Source organism: Sardina pilchardus, chromosome 23 (assembly GCF_963854185.1).
Source record: "Sardina pilchardus chromosome 23, fSarPil1.1, whole genome shotgun sequence".
In the NCBI taxonomy this organism is placed as follows: domain Eukaryota; kingdom Metazoa; phylum Chordata; class Actinopteri; order Clupeiformes; family Clupeidae; genus Sardina; species Sardina pilchardus.
In genome coordinates this window covers 618706-638170 of record NC_085016.1, presented here as the reverse complement: position 1 = coordinate 638170, position 19465 = coordinate 618706, and the positions used below count along the sequence as shown (strand labels likewise).

The 19465-nt window shown below is 42.4% G+C and overlaps 2 protein-coding genes across 2 annotated transcripts; one reads left to right on the top strand and one right to left on the bottom strand.

The window, feature by feature from the left end:
* The first annotated feature begins 208 nt into the window (after nucleotides 1-208).
* atp6ap2 (ATPase H+ transporting accessory protein 2) lies at nucleotides 209-11888 on the top strand. The gene is made up of 9 exons (XM_062527786.1): nucleotides 209-343; nucleotides 1155-1285; nucleotides 1388-1516; nucleotides 2010-2105; nucleotides 2581-2718; nucleotides 7046-7099; nucleotides 10015-10164; nucleotides 10748-10867; nucleotides 10958-11888. Exons 1-9 carry the CDS (start codon nucleotides 262-264, stop codon nucleotides 11150-11152), a joined length of 1095 nt encoding a protein of 364 aa, XP_062383770.1. The 5' UTR covers nucleotides 209-261; the 3' UTR covers nucleotides 11153-11888.
* Nucleotides 11889-17931: 6043 nt separating this feature from the next.
* Nucleotides 17932-19465, bottom strand: LOC134071334 (uncharacterized). Its single transcript, XM_062528011.1, has 4 exons — nucleotides 19005-19465; nucleotides 18589-18732; nucleotides 18426-18505; nucleotides 17932-18279 (listed from the first exon to the last, which is right to left on the bottom strand). The coding sequence occupies exons 1-4, from the start codon at nucleotides 19366-19368 to the stop codon at nucleotides 18151-18153; spliced, it is 717 nt and encodes a 238-aa protein (XP_062383995.1). The 5' UTR covers nucleotides 19369-19465; the 3' UTR covers nucleotides 17932-18150.

Sequence of the window (19465 nt, the reverse complement as noted above, 5' to 3'; positions counted from 1 at the left end):
GACGATTATGCTTTAAAATGTACCATAATGAGTGTCAAATGACTTACTTCTCTGTTTCCTCAATAAAAAGCGTGCGAAATAAATCTACAGAGAGGATCTGATTTGATGGGATCTATCTCCGAGGATTGCAGCTTCCAACCACCAGGGGGCAGTCAAATATATTTTAAAAAGCGAGGGCGCGTGAGCTTATGACGCATTTATGGGCGTGGTTTACAATAGCGTGACTGACGTTCTCGTGTGTCAGGTGACTTGTGCAAGGAAATGCAGTCCCCTGGAAAACTGCTAAGGATGAATCGCCCGTCGGTTTATATTTTGCTTGTTGTCTACGCAAGCATAATTAACGGTAAGATTTTGTGTTTTTTGTTACTACACAATGTTTGTGACTGGTGCTTATTCGGGCTGTATTAGCCTAGTATTCGATGCAGTATATTGTTGACCTGCGAAGGATGAAGCCTGCTAGCTAACTAGTTAGCTTGCTCTATTGAAATTATGCTACAAAGCCATACGAGTCACGGACATTAAGATAATGGTTTTCTGAGAGACGCATACATTTAACGTCAAAGTCTGTTCTGTGTGTTTATCGTTGACCTATCTATATTAGTGATCATACTGGCATTCACAGATGCGTATTGTCTGCTATTCATGCTGTGCGGTTCACGGTTGTGGTGGATGATGTCGAAAACTGAGTGTCATGTGACCGAGTCCTCCGTAGGATATGCGGGTTATTGTGTCATATGATATCGTAAACGTTTCGATGGACATTCTGTATTATTGCCATCCATCTCCGTGTTACTGTCGTTTACTTCAGTCCGTATTGCCACGCCACTATAATTTATCTAGCTGTCTAATTTGATTATTACATCCGCAACATCAGCATTCATATTCACAGTAGTGTTTAAGCCCCAAACCTCCACCTACCCCGAATAACTTGCTCAGTTGGCACCCCAGTGCCACGTGATGTCACCTGAGTAAAGTATCTTACACCCTCATGATAATTCTCCCGATGGCTTTTTGAAATGCCAGCCTGCTTTAAACATCACTTCTCCTTTAGAGCTGACATTACTGTTCTCTCTTTACTCCCCATCACCAGGAGCCCTGTTTTAAACATCACTTCTCCTTGACATTACTGTTCTCTCTCTTCCCCCTATCACCAGGAGCTTTGGGAGACCGGCTGACCGTGCTGCGGAGCCCTGACTATGTGAACTTCCGTGAGGGAGAATGGCCGGTATCAGGAGAGAAGATTCCGGACCTGGTGGCGCTCACCATGGGGTTCTCTGTCCAGGAGGTAGCGTCCCTGTTCCACAGATCGCACACATTCCACTACGTGTGTGCTGTTCTATTTGTGGCCGTCATGAAGGATGAGTAACTGTGTGTTGGTGTGTTCCAGGATCTGGACTGGCCGGGGCTGCAGGCCGGACCCTTGTTCCAGCGGCCCAGGGCCAACATGCTGGTGGTCATCCGGGGAGTGGACTCTCTGGACCTGCCCAAGAACATCACCTCTTACCCTCTAGAAAACGTACGCACTCCAGATGTGTAACAGTTAAACGATACCAGATGTGTAGCGGTTAAGCAATACCAGATGTGTAACGGTTAAACGATACCAGATGTGTAACGGTTAAACAATACCAGATGTGTAACAGTTAAACAATACCAGATGTGTAACGGTTAAACAATATTGCTAAAAGCAAAGAATGTGCGGACACGAGATGTGTAACGGTTAAACAATATGGCTAAATATAAAGAAGTGAAACATTATTGAAATGCCATTATTTACCAACCAAATCAGCGACTTGAAATTGACATTTAGTTGTTTCCATAAAGAAACATGCAGTTATCATTTTTTCCGTACTGTGTATGTGTGTATGTGTCCAGCTGTGTATGTGTGTATGTGTGTATGTGTCCAGCTGTGTATGTGTGTATGTGTCCAGCTGTGGGCGAACTTCCCCACTCGTAGCGGTCACGTGGTCATGATTTGAGCTCACGGTGTTCTCTTGCCCATCTGCCCGCAGCCGGTGCCCTTCACCCTGGACAGTGTGGCTAACACGGTCCACACCCTGTTTGCCGAGAGCACACCTGTGGTGCTGCAGCTTGCACCCAGCGAGGAGGTGAGGAGAGCCACACACACCATGCAGATCACACTCCGTGCAGATCACACACCATGCAGCCATGGAGACCACACGCCATGCAGCCATGGAGACCACACTCCATGGAGACCACACGCCATGCAGCCATGGAGACCACACTCCATGCAGATCACACTCCATGCAGACCACAGTCACAGTCACAGTCACAGGGCCCACTTGCCTCTGGAAGATGTGTCAGATGTGTCAGATGTGTGAAACCTGTCAGTTCAGCTGCAACGCAAACACTTTGTGTCTCTATGATGAGTGATGAACATGTAGACACCATATAGAGGATCTTCTTAATATGTATTATATTGTGTGTGTGTGTGTGTGTGTGTTCTCTCCTCAGCGCTTGTACATGATGGGCATGGCCAACACGGTGTTATTTATCTGTTATATTCTCTGTGTGTGTGTGTGTGTGTGTGTGTGTGTGTGTGTGTGTGTGTTCTCTCCTCAGCGCTTGTACATGATGGGCATGGCCAACACGGTGTTCGAGGACCTCCCGGTCACGCTGCAGCAGATCCGCGGCCGTCTCTCCCAGGAGGGCTCGGTGCTCAACTCACTGCCCCTCAACTCTCTCAGCAAGAACAACGAGGTGCGGCCCTCACCATAGATATATAACGCTTTATATATGCGGCCCTCACCATAGATATATAAAGCTTTATAACGAGGTGCGGCCCTCACCATAGATATATAAAGCTTTATATACAACGAGGTGCGGCCCTCACCATAGATATATAAAGCTTTATATATGCGGCCCTCACCATAGATATATAAAGCTTTATAACGAGGTGCGGCCCTCACCATAGATATATAAAGCTTTATAACGAGGTGCGGCCCTCACCATAGATATATAAAGCTTTATATATGCGGCCCTCACCATAGATATATAAAGCTTTATAACGAGGTGCGGCCCTCACCATAGATATATAAAGCTTTATATACCATACCATAGATATATACCATACCATAGATATATAAAGCTTTATAACGAGGTGCGGCCCTCACCATAGATATATACCATACCATACCATAGATATATAAAGCTTTATAACGAGGTGCGGCCCTCACCATAGATATATAAAGCTTTAGAACGAGGTGCGGCCCTCACCATAGATATATAAAGCTTTAGAACGAGGTGCGGCCCTCACCATAGATATATAAAGCTTTATAACGAGGTGCGGCCCTCACCATAGATATATAAAGCTTTATAACGAGGTGCGGCCCTCACCATAGATATATGAAGCTTTATAACGAGGTGCGGCCCTCACCATAGATATATGAAGCTTTATAACGAGGTGCGGCCCTCACCATAGATATATGAAGCTTTATAACGAGGTGCGGCCCTCACCATAGATATATAAAGCTTTATAACGAGGTGCGGCCCTCACCATAGATATATAAAGCTTTATAACGAGGTGCGGCCCTCACCATAGATATATAAAGCTTTATAACGAGGTGCGGCCCTCACCATAGATATATAAAGCTTTACAACGAGGTGCGGCCCTCACCATAGATATATAAAGCTTTACAACGAGGTGCGGCCCTCACCATAGATATATAAAGCTTTACAACGAGGTGCGGCCCTCACCATAGATATATAAAGCTTTACAACGAGGTGCGGCCCTCACCATAGATATATAAAGCTTTATAACGAGGTGCGGCCCTCACCATAGATATATAAAGCTTTATATACAACGAGGTGCGGCCCTCACCATAGATTTATAAAGCTTTATATACAACGAGGTGCGGCCCTCACCATAGATTTATAAAGCTTTATAACGAGGTGCGGCCCTCACCATAGATATATAAAGCTTTATATACAACGAGGTGCGGCCCTCACCATAGATTTATAAAGCTTTATATACAACGAGGTGCGGCCCTCACCATAGATTTATAAAGCTTTATAACGAGGTGCGGCCCTCACCATAGATATATAAAGCTTTATATACAACGAGGTGCGGCCCTCACCATAGATTTATAAAGCTTTATATACAACGAGGTGCGGCCCTCACCATAGATTTATAAAGCTTTATAACGAGGTGCGGCCCTCACCATAGATATATAAAGCTTTATATACAACGAGGTGCGGCCCTCACCATAGATTTATAAAGCTTTATATACAACGAGGTGCGGCCCTCACCATAGATTTATAAAGCTTTATAACGAGGTGCGGCCCTCACCATAGATATATAAAGCTTTATATACAACGAGGTGCGGCCCTCACCATAGATATATAAAGCTTTATATACAACGAGGTGCGGCCCTCACCATAGATTTATAAAGCTTTATAACGAGGTGCGGCCCTCACCATAGATATATAAAGCTTTATAACGAGGTGCGGCCCTCACCATAGATATATAAAGCTTTATATACAACGAGGTGCGGCCCTCACCATAGATATATAAAGCTTTATATACAACGAGGTGCGGCCCTCACCATAGATTTATAAAGCTTTATAACGAGGTGCGGCCCTCACCATAGATATATAAAGCTTTATAACGAGGTGCGGCCCTCACCATAGATATATAAAGCTTTATATACAACGAGGTGCGGCCCTCACCATAGATATATAAAGCTTTATAACGAGGTGCGGCCCTCACCATAGATATATAAAGCTTTATATATGCGGCCCTCACCATAGATATATAACGCTTTATAACGAGGTGCGGCCCTCACCATAGATATATAAAGCTTTATATACAACGAGGTGCGGCCCTCACCATAGATATATAAAGCTTTATAACGAGGTGCGGCCCTCACCATAGATATATAAAGCTTTATAACGAGGTGCGGCCCTCACCATAGATATATAAAGCTTTATAACGAGGTGCGGCCCTCACCATAGATATATAAAGCTTTATAACGAGGTGCGGCCCTCACCATAGATATATAAAGCTTTAAATACCATACCATAGATATATACCATACCATAGATATATAAAGCTTTATACAACGAGGTGCGGCCCTCACCATAGATATATAAAGCTTTATAACGAGGTGCGGCCCTCACCATAGATATATAAAGCTTTATAACGAGGTGCGGCCCTCACCATAGATATATAAAGCTTTATAACGAGGTGCGGCCCTCACCATAGATATATAAAGCTTTATATATCTATGGCCCTCACCTCACACGCTAGCGCTTCCTTCGCCTCTAACACATCTCTGTGTCCAGATAGGGCAGCACGATCGTGTTGTTTCCTTTAACACATCTCTGTGTCCAGATAGGGCAGCACGATCGTGTTGTTTCCTTTAACACATCTCTGTGTCCAGATAGGGCAGCACCGCACCGATCGTGTTATTTCCTTTAACACATCTCTGTGTCCAGATAGGGCAGCACCGAGCGTGTTATTTCCTTTAACACATCTCTGTGTCCAGATAGGGCAGCACCCATTGTGTTATTTCCTTTAACACATCTCTGTGTCCAGATAGGGCAGCACCGCACCGATCGTGTTATTTCCTTTAACACATCTCTGTGTCCAGATAGGGCAGCACCGCACCGATCGTGTTATTTCCTTTTGGTATTTGTTGCACAACATGTGTTGAAAAGAACACAACTTAGTTGTGTCCAGAAAGGGACAACACATTTTTCTTGAGAATGTGCCTACATTCACCACAGAGGGGAACCAGCCTCATGCACCTCAGAGGGGAACCACAGCCTCATGCAACGTTGTGCAACATTTTCCGCGTGCGTTCACACCAGACGATGAGTAGTCGGTGCGGAGGAGGCGTTTCCAACGCCTAATCACGGGGTGTTTCACCTCTGACCTTTTCCAATGAAACCTCAGGACTGATAGACCACAAGTCAACCCGGAACCCACGCCAATACACAGGCTTGCTTAAAAGTACTGTGTCCACACAGCTCTTGGTATTCAGTCTAAGATTGAACAGCTGTGATATGCACTTACTTCTACATTTTGTGCTCACATGCACATATTTCTCCATCGTGGTGTAGTAACCCCATCTATTTTAACACAATCTGTCAGCCAATAAGATAGGAGTATTTTCTGGTAAACCTCTGATTGGTCTGGACCACATTTACATTCACCGCCGCCGTGTTCTTTAACTTAAACTGCCGCTGAGGTAAAATAGTGGCGAACGCCGCAGAAGGGGAGAATTTCCCCTCCTTTTGAGAATAAACAAAACAGCAATAGCCCTTGCCATTTTGAGCACAGTAACAGCGTTGTGGCTTTCTAACTTGGAGATTCTGACAATGAAATGCTCATTCAGCACAGCTCAACATTTCCTGCCGAGAGTCCTTGTTTTTACTTCCTGGATTCTCTGTGTATCTATATAACAGCGCAACATGTAGGCAAAAGCACCAAGTGAAAGAGCTCCTGAGCTCTCACTCCAACGGCCCACTGCTGCTGAGAACAGCTGGCTAGTCTTGTGGGGACAGAACGGTCTGTGTTGTGCTTTGGCAGTTTCCTGTCAGGGAGCCCTCTCGTCAAATGCCCTCTCCTCTGACACGTGTGTCTGTCAAAGGGGGTGTGAAGACTGTTCACAATGAGTTTTTAGAGTGTGATCACAAGTGGTAAGCCTAGACGCAACACTTTGTAGGATATCTCGTCAAGTGCGTCTCCGAGCGTCTCAGCAGGTGCTTGGAGTGACCAGATGATTTACACTTGCATTTAGAGCTGACCACTTGTGACCAGGTTACCCAAGAGGTGTTTATAAAGCAAATGCAAAGTGTGTGTGTGTGTGTGTGTGTGTGTGTGTGTGTGTGTGTGTGTGTGTGTGTGTGTGTGTGTGTGTGTGTGTGTGTGTGTGTGTGTGTGTGTGTGTGTGTGTGTGTGTGTGTGTGTGTGTGTGTGTGTGTGTGTGTGTGTGTGTGTGTGTGTGTGTGTGTGTGTGTGTGTGTGTGTGTATCTATATCTCTCTATATATGTCTGTTATCTCTGTCCCTCTCCTCCCTGCAGGCCGATCTGCTCTTCCTGTCTGAGGTCCAAGTGCTGCACGACATCTCTGCACTGGTGAGTCCATCCTATAGACGTCTATACCATAGAGGCCCATCTCATAGCCTACAGTATATAAAGGTCCATCTCATAGAGGCCCATCTCATAGCCTACAGTATATAAAGGTCCATCCCATAGAGGCCCATCTCATAGCCTACAGTATATAAAGGTCCATCTCATAGAGGCCCATCTCATAGCCTACAGTATATAAAGGTCCATCCCATAGAGGCCCATCTCATAGCCTACAGTATATAAAGGTCCATCCCATAGAGGCCCATCTCATAGCCTACAGTATATAAAGGTCCATCTCATAGCCTACATAGAGGCCCATCCCATAGACTATATAGAGTCCATCCCATAGAGGCCCATCTTATAGCCTATATAAAGGTCCATCTCATAGCCTATATAAAGGTCCATCTCATAGAGGCCTATACCATAGAGGCCCATCTCATAGACTATTTAAAGGTCCATCTCTGCCCATTGTGGCCTGTATTCATAAGCAAGCCAGAGGCCAATTCTGTGCACTGTTCAGGTTGTTATTGTGGTTGCCGTGTGTGTGAATAGGAGCGTGCAGGCTGCACAGGTGTGATTTCTGGCGAAGTGTGGAGGTGTGATGTTCCTCCGTTTTACTGTGTTAAAGGCCAGCGATTTGCCTGAAATTTAAATTCCCCAAATGAATTAGTCCGACTAAAATATGATAAATATCATAATTTATGGTAAAAGATTAGTAGTTTACACCGCATACAGTATACAGTTTACATGTATACAGTAATCTAGTTAAATAGTAGACTTTTACCTGACAGCTATCCCTGACCGACCCGCGTAAAGTCTGTAAAAAAAAAAAAAAAAAAAAGGCCAAGTCAAGAGCCTAATCTACAGCTTAGAGGTAATGCACACAAATCACCATTGTTGCCTTTATTTTGAAAGTGACAGTGGAGTTTATGCAGCCGCGACACAATGTAACGATGTAGACACTCACTGATGTGCTGGTGAACCGAGTTTATGCTGCTTTGTGCAGTTGCCTTTATGTCGGCGGCGTAAACCTTTCGAGGTTTTGTGCTTCATGCGTCTGCATCGCTCACCACCGCAACGGTAGTCAGCATGTCTGCTACTGCTTCTGCTTACACAAAGTGCTCATTTCAAAACGTCTCTGACGAAGAGACAGTTTACCATCGGATGAGCCCCTCATGGTAACCAAAATATGTCTTGAGTTTATTTGCAAAGCTTGTGTCCGCCAACTAGTCTGTTGCTACTACCCACAAGTTGCTTAGCAGCCAGCTCAACACACAGGGCGAGTTGACCAATCACTGTCTTGTGTATAAAGTTAAAGTTAATTTAATGTTTTTTGGTCTTTGAATTATTGCAAAAACATAGCCTACATTTTCAAAATAAATTTCTTTGTGAATATTGATTAACCAGTGACAGCCTACTATTGCCTGCTCCACATTTTCATATATCAATTCAGTATAGAGTTTATATAGATATATAGATTTAATGACTGTCTTTGAATGTGTTGATCAAATGGTGGCACTGGCCTATGTACTAACACCTTCACATTTTCATGACCGAGCCTAATTATAGTTATTATACTTCTTATCTTTGAAAACTGAAAAAGAAAAAAAGGGGTTGAATTCCCAGGTCATGAGAATGTTAATCTGTCTTTTGCGTATAAAATGTTAAAAGCTTGAAAGTCAGTCCCTGTATTCAGCTTTACAATGCCCTGCTGAGTCAAGGTTCCTTAAATCTGTAATGTTTTACTTCTCCTTTTCCAGTGGTTTTCATCACACCACACTGTTAGCGTTACGCTCAGTCACATGTTGTAGCAGTCCTACTAAAACCAGCAATACTTTACTGAAGTTTATAGTGCCAACTTAACACTCTAGAAAGCATCATTTGAATGTCATCCAAATTAATTGTTTGGTCCTTATACAGTTAGGGTCATATCTTTTTGAGCCCATGCTAAAGTTGACTAAAAAGAGGAATATAAAATATTTGATTTGCATTGAGCTCAATGAGTTCAGACAGCTAATAGGCTAACTGGAAAAAAAAAACAAGGGTATGTGATGATGTTGGGCTATTTTGAAGGCCAAGGGGACTTTATCAGGATGCAAAGTATCCTGGATCCATGGAATAACTGGCCTTTAACTGTGTTAAATAAAAATCTGCCTGCCTCCATGGGAATTTAACATGTGGGCGAATACTTATGTACCGTATCTTAAGGAAGAATATTTATTTGTTTACCATACATTACTCATTCACAAAGAAAATTGAGAGATTTTCTCATTTTTAAGCGGACACCTGTACCGTATACAGTTCAATTTGTTTTTAAATGGACACCTGATCAGTACACAGTTAATTGGGTTTTTAATTGGACGCCTGTAAACTAGACAGTTAATTGGGTTTTTCATCATCATCATCATCATCAACCGTTTTTTATTCAGGGAAAATTGACAGAGCATCAAGCTCTTTTACAGCAATGCCCTGAGTCACAAAACATATAACAACAATAATCAAAATAATAAAACAAGAATAAGAAAAATAATACATAAACAATTTATAAAGCAATAATAATAAAAAACAGAGAGAAGAGAAGAGGAAAAAGTATGTATAAATAATAATACTAATAATAATAAAATAAAAGGTCTAAATATTAGTCAAAGCAAGAACATTTTACAACAGCCATATCATCAATCATACCTTTGAATTGGTCTAGTGACACAAACCTATCTAATTTGAATAATTCTTGGAATTTGTTCCATTTATTAGATGCAAAAAAATGTAAAAGCTAATTTACCAAATTCTGATTTAATTTGAGGAGTTTGAAGAGATATAAAACCCTGTGAACGTGTATTGTGGCAGATTGATTTCATATTCAGAAGAGAAGTTAGGTAAGTGTACTCATTTTTAATTGTACGGCTGTGACTGCGTTGCAGCTGCTGAGGCACCGGCACCTGGCGAAGGACCACGCGCCTGACCTGTACTCGCTGGAGCTGTCTGGGCTAGAGGAGCTCGGCCGTCGCTACGGTCAGGACTCGCCGCAGTTCCAGGACGCCGCCAGCATCATCGCCAGCGTCATGCAGAAGGTGAAGGGGCGGAGCTTGGCCTGAGGCGGGGTTGACGTTGCACGAGCAGGCGGCAGCGCTACGCTATGCTATGAAGCCCGTTATTTTCAGCAAAGCCCAGCGCAGGCAGCCATGTTGACCTGTGACCTTTGAACACGGCACATTGTATATTTTTGTAGGTGTTTTCAGCCGAGCCCGGCAGCAAGCACAACTAAACTAACACATACCCCATGCAATGTGAAGCCCCCTTAATATCTGACACTGAGCTGACAGTCTGAGCCTCATTTGTCTAAGGTCTTGCATATCCCACATCCTCTAAGATCTGAACCTACAGTCCAACTCTCATTTCTCTAAAGTTAATCATTGGCCGTTGTTTTGCTTTATCTTCACCTAGTGCATGTAGGCAAATCCTGCGCTATTGTAGTAGCCGTTGTTGTCCCAAATGACCTCTGTAACCTTGAGTGCACAATAGATCTCTTGCTGAATGTAACTTTGGTGTCTGTATCTCCCAGTGGGTGAACATTGGGTTTAGTTTTGTCCATGTTGAGTATTTTGATACGTTATTCATCTGTGTATTTACCCACACCTGTTCTCTCTGTTGCAGTTTGCTGACAGCGTCTATGGTGTCTACAGCAACAACGCGGTAATTGAGGTGGTTACGGTCAAGACCTTCGAAGCGCCTCTCACCAGGAAGTCTCGCTCCATTCTCGAGTCAAAGCAGATTGTGAGTAGATTATGCAAAACGTTGTTTCTTCATTGTGGTTTCCTCTCCAGATCTTGTGCCTCACCGTGTGTGTTTGATGTGCATCTACAGAGCAACCCAGGAAGTCCCTACAATCTGGCCTACAAATACAGCTTGGAGTACGCCGTGATCTTCAACATCGTGCTCTGGCTCATGATCGTACTGGCCCTGGCGGTCATCGCCATCTCGTACAACCTGTGGAACATGGACCCCGGCTACGACAGCATCATCTACAGGATGACCAATCAGAAGATCCGCATGGACTGAGCACTCTGTTCCCACTACCCTACATGTCCTCATTGTACTTCCTGTGCTGATGTTTGTTTAGTTTTCTCCTGTCGTTGTCGTCTCCTTCCCACTTCATTCATGACACTTCTCCCCTCTTGTGTATAGTGGGATTCCCTCCAAATCCAAAATATATTCTAAATAAGTGTAAAGTAATGAAAAGTATCAAGATATTGCAGCCACAGAGAATGTTGTTGAAACTTGATGTACGTCACTTGAAGAGTTGCAGAGTGGAAAATTAATTTATTGATGTCTTTGTTGGTGTAGATATTCCAGTGTGTTATTTCCTCTGAGGTATGTCTTTGACTGCTAAAGCGTTGAGCTTTGCTTTCCACAAACAGTTTGTTCTGTTTAAAACTAGATATGCAGAGTGTTTGATGTGAGTTTTGCAAACATATGTTTGCACATGTGTGACAGATGCTTGCTGATTGTATTTATTGTTTTGTTGTGTTTGCTCTTGTCTGATTTGGGCCTATTTTTCATGTGACATCAGATCATTCCAGTGTTTACTTTCTGACATCGTAAACAATATGCAGTGAGAAGATTTGTGAAACCTTAAATGTGTTGGTTTTCATGTGTACAGAAATCTTCAGAAGCAATGACTGGACGTTATTGTGTGTAGTTGCTATTGTTGATGTGTGTATGAGAAGAATGAAAGGAAATCAATGGTCATTTTCTCCCCAACTTAAACAATAAAACTAGGAAATGTGAATATTGATTTGTTTTTGTTTTTGTATTTGTATTTAACTGGTTTGTTTGCACAACTTCAAAAGACATTCATACAGATAGTCAGAGAGTCTGTAAGCACACAATTTTTGGCTATCATAAACTATGTCAGAGAACCGTCATTTCCCAACTATTAGCCGCAGGTTATACAGAGATTTTGCAAAATTTCTTCAGCTATGAGGTTAACATACGAGGGCAGTAAATATGGTATTAATATGGTTTTGTTTCTTTTAACTTGCACAAAACACTGTCCTGTGGCTCGTACACAATGTGGCTAATACACAGGAAATTACTGTAGACTAGTCAGAGTGTCTACTTACAACTAGGCCAGTGTGGTGTGTGTATGTTGACTACTATTCACATCTGAAGCAAAACAGATTAAATAGTAAGGTGGTGTTGTTAGAAAATGGTATTGCATGTATATATATATGGGTTTAAATATGGAGAGTGTAGTGTAGTAATGCTTGTTTTGTGTGACGTTTGCTTGTTGGTTGGAACTGAAAAAAATGTGTGAAACTGCCACATTCTAAATAGGCCGGTGGTTTTTCAGTTGAAAGCCACAAGTCAGTTTTAGCATGAGGTGGATCGGTGTTCTCATCTTTTCAGAGTTCCAGTCAACAAACAAGCATGGCAGGAAACAAGCACTACACCTGATTTTAGGAATCAAAGTCAATAATATTTAGCCATACTAAAAGTAAAGACTCGGAGCAGCACAGATTAACTATAAACTGGATTTTAATTAAGGTGCAAAAAGGGACTCGATTCGATTCGATTCGCTTCGTGCATCGAGTCCTCAATATGTAGCCATTTTGAACAGAAGTAAAGCTGTTGCGGTGCGTAGACCTAGCTGTAGGCCTACAGTACATCACAAGGCTGAGCAACTACAAACTAAACAGCCAAGACAGGTACAGAATGTTTAAGAGAACTGCAACACTTGAAGTTGGTTGGAACTAAGGTTAAGATGTGTAATTCATGTTATGAAGTTTGTAAAGACATATTCCACATATTCCAGTATGGAATATATTATGGGGTGAGGGTAACAGTTTTAACAAATAGGCCTATATTCCCAAAAATCCCTTAATGATTACTCACTGACACTGTAAGATAATACTTTTTTGTATTGCAAGTTTTCTGAAATACTTTAGTTTATATTTATGTAGATGAACCATTATCAAATGAAATATGCACGAATTTACATACATTTATAGCCTTGGGCTTGGGGGGCTTAAAGTGCACCTCTATCAACCAAACAAACTTTTGGTGAAAGGTCTAGCTATGCTGAATATAAAAATGAATGTTAACATGGAACAATTTTGGGTTACACTAACCTAAAGCTACATGGATGTACATTGAGAATCATGTAGGCCTATCCTAGGTGAACAGAGAGCCAGTAAGGGAAGCTAGAATGGGAGAAATGTGTTCTTGCTCACATGTGGCCAACACTTAAAAGGCGAGCTGCTGCATTTTAACTTAGCCTGACCAGCCAGACCCACATCAAGATGTAGCCTAGGGTCTGGGAACTCACCATAGTCAGGGCTCGAGCATTGATCAATCGGAGGGGTGGGATAAACAGTTGTCTTTCAAATTCCATCTCCGCAATAGGATAATGCTAAACGAATCATCTTCTTGTTTTCAAGTAGCAGGCTGCGTAACCTTCCTTCTCCACGCAATAGGATAACACTAAACGAATCATCTGCTTGTTTTCAAATAGCAGGATGCGTTACCGTCACAACTTCTGGTCGCATGTCAGTCACCATTATGTTAAGCCCGCCCACCGACTTTATACATGCTGTGATTGGATCGCTTGATTTTCCAGCTCTCAGCTCCTAAGCTCTATGGATCGTGCCTAGACTGCCCCGCCAGCCAAATTACATTTGTTGCCGCTAGGGGCGTGTAGATTTCTAGGCTATTTTTAACTAGCTGTAGGCAGGAAAGTGAGGCCTGGCTGAGACCAACATATAGGAAGTTACAGCAATCCAGTAGTTGTTATGAAGGCATGTATTACTTATTCAAAGTCCAAAAAGTCAGGAAAGGCTTGACTTTGGATCCCCATATGCACAATATGTGAAGGAACTGACGATTTCACTGCATTATCTCTTTACATTAGTAATCAGATGAATGTGACAAATAAACATCCTTGTATCCTTGTAGAATTTGTGCCCCTTAGTGTGAAGTTCTATTTGTTATTTTCTGTACAGTAGAGGTCAGAGGTGAGAGATGTTTCAAGATAGCCTGACCAGCCAGACCCACATCAAGATGTAGGTAGGGTCTGGGAACTCACCGTAGGCAGGGCTCAATCAGAGGGGTGGGATAAACAGTTGTCTTTCAAATTCCCTCTCCGCAATAGGATAACACTAAACAAATCATTGTCTTGTTTTCAAATAGCAGGATGCGCAACCTTCCCTCTCCACGCAATAGGATAACACTAAACGAATCATCTTCTTGTTTTCAAATAGCAGGATGTGTAACCGTCGCAACATCTGGTCGCATGTCAGTCACCGCCCGCCCACCGACTCTATACACGCCGTGATTGGTCTGGTGATTCTTCCATTTCTCAGCTCCCGAGCTCTTTGGATTGTTGCTAGACTGCCCCGGCAGCCCAATTAGATTTGCTGCCGCTATAGGAGCGTCTAGATTTCTAGGCTAGTTTCAAGGCACTTTGGGGGCGAAAGACAACGGGAATTGTTCCACAGATACTTTCATTCTCTTCCACTCCTGATCTCGCCTCTCTCAGCAGCACCCCAGTCTGCTCGGCTACACCATGAGGGTGGACTGCACAGGAAGCTCTTCTGCGTCTGCCCAGTGCGCCGGACACAAGCTGTGTGTTGAAGTTGTGAGCGAAGAGTGTGTGAGCTATTCAGCCGAGAAGAATGGGTGTGGAGATGGATGCAGAGCTGTACTCAAAATGTAAATATGCAAAACGCAAAGTTGTGGTCCTTGTAAAGACATTTTCTTCCCCGTCATCTAATGAAGGTTAAAAGGCCCACATGTATCATTTAGAAGTGTCCTGTAACTGAAGAGAAAGCAGACAATAATGTCCCCAGCCACACGGTCACACAAGTGTCCCCTTCATCTCTCTTCCGGATGCCTGGTGGCTGGAGGGGTGTTGCATCTGCTCTGCAGCCGGAGCAGGACAACATGTGTGGTTGAGTATAAAAAGTACACAGTCGACAAACAGTGCTAGTTACTGTAACATGTACATACATGATAACACACACATACACATACTCCTTTCATACTCACACATGTTTTATACAATAATACTGTATCAGTATATCTTTAGATGTACATAATGCATTTATCATACACATACACATACTCATTTAATATACTTCATTATGACCTAATATGGTAAGACAGAGAGAGGAGCCTGTTCTGTTCTGCACGTTGGCGTTTTGTGAGGGTCACTATTTGCAGTTGTGGTCTGGTCTGGATACATGCTGCACGACTCCTTCACAGCAGACCTGTGAAGTCATATCCTGTGTTCAAAGCCTCTCATCCCCACAGACCAACACTGGTAGCTCTGGCATGGACGTCTTCCTCTAGCACGCAGACTAACTGCCTCTAAAAGACTCAACAAATCTAACAAAAATGGGGCAATATCTCTTAACTATTACGATGATATGTTGCCCTGATTTTAAAGCAATAATAATAATAAAAAAGATAAATAATTTATAGCTTCAATACACAACTGTTTTTATGATACTGTGTTATTTACTTGGCTATTGGCATTCTCCGAGACACTCCATCAACCAGAAGCTGAAACCGCTCAAATGCCCTGTGATATCCTGTTGTGGTCTCCTCGCCACCGAGGCCCCTGACAGGCTGAGGCCCCACTGCAGTCACATGACCTGCTGGTTACGCCACCGCAATTTACGGCCAGTAAAGTGGAGAGAGATTCAGAACTCTAACGTTAGTGTCCAGTAAAGTAGAAAGAGATTCAGAACTCTAACGTTAGTGTCCAGTAAAGTAGAGAGAGATTCAGAACTCTAACGTTAGTGTCCAGTAGAGAGAGATTCAGAACTCTAACGTTAGTGTCCAGTAGAGAGAGATTCAGAACTCTAACGTTAGTGTCCAGTAGAGAGAGATTCAGAACTCTAACGTTAGTGTCCAGTAGAGAGAAATTCAGAACTCTAACGTTAGTGTCCAGTAGAGAGAGATTCAGAACTCTAACGTTAGTGTCCAGTAGAGAGAGATTCAGAACTCTAATGTTAGTGTTCAGTAGAGAGATTCAGAACTCTAACGTTAGTGTCCAGTAGAGAGAGATTCAGAACTCTAACGTTAGTGTCCAGTAGAGAGAGATTCAGAACTCTAACATTAGTGTCCAGTAAAGAGAGATTCAAAACTCTAACGTTATGTCCAGTAGAGAGAGATTCAGAACTCTAACATTACTGTTCAGTAGAGAGAGATTCAAAACTCTAACGTTAGTGTCCAGTAAAGAGAGATTCAGAACTCTAACATTACTGTTCAGTAAAGAGATTCAGAACTCTAACGTTAGTGTCCAGTAGAGAGAGATTCAGAACTCTAACGTTAGTGTCCAGTAAGGTGGAAAGAGATTCAGAGGTCTAACTTCCCGTCTAACTCCCGGTTTTGGCAAGTAGCCTACCTGGATACAGTGGGGATAAGTTAGCGGCGCTTGATATTAGTTTTAAAATATTCATCAAAAATCAACCAAAATACAATTTCTCATTAATATTGCTGAAGTAGTTGCCAATGGTAGGCGGCTACTGTACTTAGGTGAAGTTTTGCTGATATCTGCCATTATGGTGACACAGGCTATGCATTTAAATGTTCACCAAAAATCAACAAAAATATATGTTCTCATTCTGATTGCTGTATGGCTGCAGCTATGTTGGCTATTTTAAGGTGAGCTGCAGGCGCCTCATATAGGCAGACAGTGAGGGATCTAGCATTTCATATCTCATTTCACCATCAGAACCACAAACTAGAGCAGTGTCGATGAGATGGCCTTGACTGTAGGGGTGTACTGCATGTTGGCTATTTTTTGAAGGTGCGCTGCGGGCACCTCATAGGCGTCTGTGAGCACCGTGTTGGAGACCCCTGCACTATACTATTCAGAGTGTGGTTCTAAATGTATGCATATACATATACACACACACATACAGTACATATACTGTATGTGTGTGTGTGTGTGTGTGTGTGTGTGTGTCTGTGTGTGTGAGTGTGTGTGTGCGTGTGTGTGCATGCGTGCACACGAGTGAAACCCGCTACAGCTATATACAGTACAACCCCAAAACCTATCCTATTTCTATCACGTCTGAATGCAATCTCTTGTTTTCCATGGTAACGTTAACACTAGCATTTGTGAATTGAGTGTGAAACTGTGCTCATAGACAATGGTTATCAGAGGTTTACCTGAGCACATACAATAGTGTTCATTAGAGTAGCAGGTCTGGTTTTAATAGTGTCCGACATGCCACAACCTTCAATATTGTTTTTCAGTTCTGTCCCTTGTTTGCAAATATTTCTCTGGATTCTCTGAATGTGGTAATGATATTATGATGAGCAGAACTCACATTCTGTTTTTGTCTGTATTCTACACAACGTACAAACTTTTTCTGATTTGGGGATGTACAAAACAACAAAACCAAATCAGAAAACTACAAAAACTAACAGTTGTGCTTTTTAAAAAAGGGGGGCATTAATTTAGCATGAATATCCTATGGGGTAAGCAGAGTTAGCTAGCTGTGGATACCATGGATACAGTTAGCGAATCTTTCTTTTTGTCTTGAATTTCTAATGGTACATGAAGATCATTTTTGGAAACCTTACTAGAGACACGCTTACTCATTACATGTATTCACTCAATTCATTCAATTCATTTTAATATTAAAACTAACTTAACACTGTCCAAATTATATATTGACTGCAGATCATGTGTCATTGAAAAGCTGTCTTACAGAGAAGGCACTGAATTGACAAATATGTTCACTTTTTACTGCAGAAATGGGAAGTCGTCTGCTCTTTCATTTCCTAGCACTCACGTCAGTCTGACCAGGAACACACTCTTAGAGAATAAATTAGTTTATTGTAAAAACAATAGCTTATTTTAGTCATCAAAACATTATGGATTACAGTAAACAACATTGATATAAATCTGATTTGAGTAATGTACATTTTATAATGTGTATCATATTTCGTTTTGGTCACTCTCCTTCACATTTCGTTCTGATCATGCAGTACTACCAACGATTTTCTACACGTTTGCCTGAAAGCTTAGCATGCAGTGTCAGTCAGACCCGGGCTGGGAGCTGGATTAAAGCGTAAGTGCTGTTGATGTTACTGGGCTGAGATGGGCAAGTGCTGTTGATGTTTCTGGGCTGAGATGGTCTTGGGGGTGAGGGAAGGTCTAAAGCAGAATACTAGAGAAAACAACATGGAAATGATGTATCTGTCCACCATAATGAAAATATGAAGTTTAATTGCATCCAAATGGAAGTGTATAGTGATGTCTGCAGGGCTTGAGGTACATACTGTACATAATGTAATAAGGATTAACAGTACATACGTGAAGAGAGTCAGAGTCCTGAGGTGGCTCCACACTTGTGCTCTTCTTCTTCTGAGTTGAACATCTCTTGACCGCCAACACTGATGGGGTTTCATTTTGTAGTAAGTAAAGATTTAGAACATTCAGGCATCTTGCTGCTCTGTGTCATTTTTAAAATACTCACCTAAGAGAAGAATGATGAGGATACAGTTGAGAAGACACGATACAATAAAGGGCAAAGATGTCAATGATTTCAGAGAGTCCTGTGGCCATGGCCGAGGTTGCTGAGGCTCTATCCTTGTTACATTGCACACAGAATGATGGTCCTCTGTAAATACATGTTTATTCACATACAGTCGGAAAAATAAACATGCACAAAGTGAGGTTTGATGCAGGTTCCAAATAGTAGCTATAACTGACACAATATCAAGGCTTAGCAGCTTAGCAGCACATAGCAGCTGCTCGCACACTTGTGGCATTAGACTGTTGCAAACATGGTCATCAAATTCAAAAAAGTATAAACCTTCCATAACTCTTTCAAATACTGTATTAATGTATTCCTTCAAATGGCAATGATCTAAACATATGATGAACACTTACCTTCTACCATGAGTGTGGTGGCATTGCTGAATGTGAGCGGGTCCTTTAGTCCTCTACAGTAGTATGAACCAAGCTCAGAACTGGTTACATTGTGAATAACTAGCCTACCAAATGTTTGCAGTGAGTATTTCCTCTTAAATTCCCTCTGTTTTTGCTTGTTGAAGAGAGCGTGAGCATTAGTTCTCACTAAAGAGCGCAGTATGTACACAGGAGGCTCAGACTGGCGTTGTATGAACCAATAAATATCATCTTCAGCAAAAGAACAGTTAAGAGTCACATTTTGTCCAAACTCCACTGCTATCTTGGTCGAGCTCTCTGATACTCCATAGCTGAACAGCAAGCTCAGAATCCAGAGGAAATGCATACTGCAGTTATAGATATAACCTGCTGAAAATGAGCTGCTGTTGTGTTGTATTAGACTGAGTGTGACGGGTCACCACTGCTGTTCACGTCCTGTTCCA